Source organism: Limulus polyphemus, unplaced genomic scaffold, assembly GCF_000517525.1.
Source record: "Limulus polyphemus unplaced genomic scaffold, Limulus_polyphemus-2.1.2 Scaffold1317, whole genome shotgun sequence".
Taxonomy (NCBI): domain Eukaryota; kingdom Metazoa; phylum Arthropoda; class Merostomata; order Xiphosura; family Limulidae; genus Limulus; species Limulus polyphemus.
Window position 1 is genome coordinate 1 of NW_013666927.1, and position 5,911 is coordinate 5,911.

The 5,911-nt window shown below is 28.6% G+C and overlaps 1 protein-coding gene across 1 annotated transcript; it reads right to left on the reverse strand.

The window, feature by feature from the left end:
- Nucleotides 1-3,436: 3,436 nt before the first annotated feature.
- Nucleotides 3,437-5,561, reverse strand: LOC111086678 (disintegrin and metalloproteinase domain-containing protein 15-like). Its single transcript, XM_022390477.1, has 3 exons — nucleotides 5,496-5,561; nucleotides 4,348-4,517; nucleotides 3,437-3,547 (listed from the first exon to the last, which is right to left on the reverse strand). The coding sequence occupies exons 1-3, from the start codon at nucleotides 5,556-5,558 to the stop codon at nucleotides 3,439-3,441; spliced, it is 342 nt and encodes a 113-aa protein (XP_022246185.1). The 5' UTR covers nucleotides 5,559-5,561; the 3' UTR covers nucleotides 3,437-3,438.
- Between the last annotated feature and the right edge of the window lie 350 nt (nucleotides 5,562-5,911).

Below are 5,911 nucleotides of genomic sequence, written 5' to 3' on the forward strand. Positions count from 1 at the left end.
TATTTCTGTGGATTCAAATACATAAGAATATCAAAATCACAAGCTCTTTATTTCAAAGCACTAAGCCTAATTCACTTGTAAATACTTTGAATTTGCATGATAAATCTTAACTCCTAATACTTGTGAATCAACTTTTGTTCCTATGAATATATTTATTTTGAGCTAATATTAAAATATTATGCTTACAATAAATAATTAAATGATACAGTATGTTTTTATATGCTATAAAAAAAATCATGCACCTGCCATACAGGTCTTTTCAAATGCAAGATTTTCAAGACATGTTTCAAGAGACCAATACCCACAGACTAACTGTAGCTTTAAAGTAAAGTGTCAATCTTTAGAATAAGCAACATCAACTTTCCTATTTTTAAACTACAGCACACAACATCAAATGTTTAGCTTATCATCTTTTGATTTGACAAATGTGAGATACACTGTATTGAATGATATTGTACCGAAACTGACGATTTACGACTAGGATTGGTTCAAACTTTTACAACTGAGGTTGAACATGCTCAGATACCATTTTATGAAGGAAAAACACTAGAAGAAGGTTTAAATACAAATCACAGATTGGAGGAGAAGCCATAAAGTAAAAAAAGGAAATTTTAAAATAATATTGAAATGTTTTACCTTAGAGAGCAATTTTTACAGCCTGAAACATACTTTAGAATTTTTTTGTTAAATATCTCTTTAAATATAATTAAACAAAATAATTCTGATGAACAAATTTAATATTATAGGATTACTTAAAAAAAAGAAAGAAACAAATATAATTTCAAATAAATTCTCTGGTCATTGTAATAGAGTTAAATAAATTTTATCTTTAGTTATATTAAGATTCTGGCTAATCTTGTTCTTCAGACTATATATTGGAAAGATATTTTGCTTTATAAATTGTTGCATTATTTGACACAAAAAAAAACAGGTATAAATGGTAATGTAAATCCTTGTTTCTTGATTATATTAGGAAATGGTATTAAAAAAAATACTATTAACAGATGACGTGAAATTCTTTAAGTTAAATTGTAAGTATGTTTGATAATGTGGTTTTTGTAAGTGTATGTATAGGTCTTAACTCATGAAAAATATTGCATTCCTGATGATAACACAGTAATATGTCAAAACATTTAGTGTATGAGACTGTTCTCAGTCTCACAGTAGTTTATCTTTAAATAGTAAATTATTAAATTAAATACTTTTTTTTATTATTGTATTTTGAGACTGGGAACAGTCTCATTTTGAAATATTTATTGTGAACTATTAATTGTTGGCTTTATTTCTTGAACACATCTGTGTGAAGTAAGTCAATGACTGATCAAGACACTTGTGAATGATAACAGTACATACCATATCATAATGAAACACATAATTCAAGATCACTGATCATATTGGCAAAGTATATTACATATCAATATAATTTCATGCTCTAAAATGCATCTAATCAGCAAATAAATGTCAGTTCTTTTACGTGCATGGGACTTAGTAGTTTATTAGATAAATATCATAAGGAAAAACAAATAAAAAAATTAGTGCTAAATTTAGTTGGAAATTTGAACAGCTTCAAAATCTCTTGGAACAAAAGATCTACATATGTATAGAACACTGTTTTTATACCATTAACTACTGATGAGATCTACGTAATGCATCATATTAAAAAAATTGTATACTTTGCTTGTTAAAACATTCCATGTCAAAACTTGCCAACAAAATTATGTGAAATAATTCACATATTATGTAAAATACATGCGTATATCAGCAGTTGTAAGCAAGATTAATTACAATGTTCATGGTACTTTTGCTGTTTTTGTGTATGTGCCTCATATGTTAGTAGGCACCTTGTTGCTACAAAGTCAAGGACCCACAAGCAATTCTGTGCATCTATAATTTAGTAAATTTTTTTTAAAAAAGCTACTGACATGCATCCCTCACCCCATCAGTAATTTCGTGGTTAAAAATTAACTTAGAAACAACTGATGTATAGGGTCCTAATAAGGATTTTAAAGAAGGTAAAATTACTTTTTAAAAAAACTCAAGTTTGTTAGAAATAAATTAATATAAGAATTAGGAAAATAATGTAAGCTATATCAAGACTGGAATAACTTGATCCCACATTTCTGTTAACTATGCAGGTACTGTTACTAAATCAAGATCACAAGCAATGTCGTCTTTAAAATATCTCACATTTTCAATTTTTACTGGGTGTTAACCAATAGAATTTTTTGAGATATTAGAATTATTGTTGAAGCTTGGCCCTTTTTTTTAGTGAACTTTTCTAATTGTGTTCTTCAGGACCATAGTCAGTTAGTTGGTGTAGTGGCTACTACTGTAGCTCATGAGCTGGGACACAACTTTGGAATGGAGCATGATACAAGTGAATGCCAGTGTCCAGATGATAAATGTATTATGGCTTCAGCTTCTAGGTAAGATAATTGGAAGGATAATATTCTTTTGCCAGTTGATGTTTCTGTTTGATATTTTTTATGGATGAATGAAAACCATGCTATTATGGTTCAAAGAGAAGTAGCTTTAATATAATGCCAGAAGAGATAAGAATTATTTCCTGAAAATTGAAATACAATAAGAAATACGACTTTTAAAATCGACATTGCTTGTGATCTTGATTTAGTAACAGTACCTGCATAGTTAACAGAAATGTGGGATCAAGTTATTCTAGTCTTGATTTCAGTCCTTAGTTCTTCAGAAAATCTACCAGTCTTAAAATTTATGACATGTGTACGTTATACACATACAGGTAAGTCAGGCCTACAAGTGGATTTATATTAAGTTATATATAAGTGTTTTTTTTTAAATACTGGCAAAAATTACAAAGAAAATATAGGTAAATATAGAAATAAGAAATTTAACATCTACGCAGTTAAGATGTACCTTACGATGTTCAATAATCAAGCTGATTCTCCTATATTTTCATTATCACACTATTTTGAGTCACTCACAAAATCTAAACAATTCATTTCCTACGATGTTTCTGGCAACAAGTAGTTTGTTTGAAAAACATGAAATATGTCCATAACGCTCATTGATTCAACAGGTTAAGAATTTGCATCTATATTTTTTTTATGTAATTCAAAGATACATAGACATTTCAATATTAACACTATACTCCATGACTATTCCAAGGTCAAATCACAAAAATACATCAATGCATATCAGTAAAGCTTCTTCAGCTAACATGTTTATGGAGGGGTGGGGGAAAGATACATTTAATCATTACATGTTAGAATGATAAATTAGTATAGATCTTTGTTCCCAATGATAATTCAACAAATTTCTCAATATAATCTTGGAAAACAAATCTAATCTTTGTTTAAAATATGGGAATTTTTAAAATGAAAGGAAAATTACAGGAATATCCCATAAAACCAGACCCAACTTCAAGAACTGATAAGTGTATACACTAAATCTGTTCACATTTCAATAAAAGATACCACAACTTACCATGTTTACACCACCAGAATATTGGTATGTACAGATTGGTCCTTTTAAAGCTTTTCCCACAACACCACCGTCAAAAGCCATTCCTCTGAAAAAAATAAAATACCAAAAGAGAAAATAAGTTTCAGTAAAATCACTGTCAATATATACAACAACTAAAGAAAATAATCGAGCCAATCTTATCATTTAGTAAACAAAACTGAACTGAGTTTACCGCAGTTCATAAATCACTTTAAAAAAACCATTAGAATTGTTTACTTAACCTATTGAAATCAACCTAATGTATTACTCTCTTTCCTTTAAAATGTATATATGTAGAATATGAACCAACTTGCGTGTTTGTCAAATGTCAGATGCATTTACTTTTCTGTAGTTAAATTTATTTTAGATTTTAAATAGAGAACTTTTGGATATTAAGATAAAACATTATTCAAATGTCAAGGAAAGAGGGATTTTATTAATTCAACAGCATTCTTTTGTAAATGTTCATAAAATAACATATCACTACCTGAAGAGAAACATATTGTCCTGAAAAAACAAAAGTGAATGATGAATTATAAAAAACAAGTATGTTCAGCTTGAGAAGTCTACAATTAATTTCATAAAACTCGCAATCTTTATCATATATTTATTCATTCAGATAGCCAAATCATTTTACTTGAAAACCACAAACTGGTTAAAAGTTTTTCTTCAGATAAAAACAGAATTTCAGTTTTGTAAATTTAATTCCCTTTGTTAGGACTTTCAACAAATACGTGGTGAGTTTGTTTACTCTTTGCAGCTTCAAACAGTTTTATTTTTAGTAAAAGTATTTCATGTTGCGAATCTGAAGTTGATTATAATATATGAACATTTTATGCATATTTAAAAAACAGAGAAATTGCTTACGTAACAAGCTGTGCATTATCGTTGGGGTGATCTCGAACAAGTCGTTCACGGCGATAGTGAAGAAAATTTGTAAGAGTGGTGTCTCCATCAGACGACAAGGTTATCTCATCATGTTCTGACCAAACAATTACTCCAACCAAAGCAATGTAAATATTTAAAGGTAAATAAAGCTGGAAAGGTAAAGGGAGCTGGTTAATTTTACTTATTTAAAACAGAAGCACTGAATAAAAACTGAAGAAGTGTAAACCTTGTTACTAGGTGTAAATATTTGAGATTCAATAGAATTTAAAAGTTTAATACAAGTTGATTATTTGCATATTTTGTGTGTGTGTGTGTCTGCACGTTCAGCTATATTATTCTCATTAAACCTCAAGCTACTGACTTATTTTTAATACTTTTCACTTCTGGTAAGTTCTACTTATTGCATGATATAAAGTCATCTTATATTTTTGCCTTGTTATAACACTCAGTGTAAAGAACTTAACAAAATATTGGATTAAATCACTCATTTGTTATGTAAAAATACGTATAAGATCCTAACAGTAATTAGTAGGATTAATCACAATACTGATTATATCTTTTTCCCTCTTGGATATGACTAACATGTTATTATCCATAAACAACAACTGTATGGGCACCATACTCAATTTTGTGCACAAATAGCATATAAAAATGTGTTTTGAAAAAACTGAAGGTGGTTCTATGGTTAATGTAAATTCACAAGGAATGAATAATAAAAGTAATGGGCACAAGCCATTACTTAATCGTTTTGATTTATCAGAACATTTTAACATACATCTTAATTCTGTTGGAAGATTAAATGGTTTGTTTGGTTTATGCAAAAAACTACATTGCTTATTTACAGCAAGCAATTTTTTGATAAATTTTGAGTGATGGTTTTTTATAAGAGAAAAACTATTCTGATTAGCAGTTGTTATATTTTTAGCAACATGTTATTATCCTTAAAGTATTAAGTTAAAAAAAGTTTTGAATAAATACAATGCCAATCTGTAAATCTGTTTATGGTAGTAGCTTCTTTTTTTTTTCATTTTTCTTTAGTACCTTCAAATACTATTTCTGTAACTGACAGCAAAGTGTATGAAACGTTACGGTTCAGCAAGTTAACTTCCAAAAACTTCCAAACTTACCCCACTAACAATGTTTGCAATTTCCTTACTCCTTTCAAACACCAAATCTTTGTCTTTTTTCATTTCATTGAACTACATATAAAAAAACACAAGTTCAGTAAAATATTTTTGAGAAAATTACAAATGTTTTTATCTTATTTTTGAAAGCTTAAAACACTTTGGCAGCTTCGAATTTGTAGTTTGTTAGTTTTTCTGAAAATTTATAAACCACAGAATCTTCACTATTCTAAGTTAAAAGTAGCTCACGGTTAATAGAAAGCATATATTCAAACTTCCTCTTCAGTGGCTTTCATTCTGGGATACTGACTTAATGTTAGACTGTATTCTTCATGCCACATTTCTTAAAACACAAAAGTTATCACTAAAATTGTTCAGTCAGTCTAATATTTATATTTTGTGAGAAACCAATGTTGTCA

What these genes read in the sequence shown, in the direction of transcription:
- LOC111086678 (XM_022390477.1), bottom strand. Translation starts at nt 5,558, where the DNA reads ATGAAAAAAGACAAAGATTTGGTGTTTGAAAGGAGTAAGGAAATTGCA. An exon ending in TTGCAAACATTGTTAGTGGG is followed by an intron (nt 4,518 to 5,495) that starts GTAAGTTTGGAA and finishes TTACCTTTCCAG; the next exon opens with CTTTATTTACCTTTAAATAT. An exon ending in GATAATGCACAGCTTGTTAC is followed by an intron (nt 3,548 to 4,347) that starts GTAAGCAATTTC and finishes TATTTTTTTCAG; the next exon opens with AGGAATGGCTTTTGACGGTG.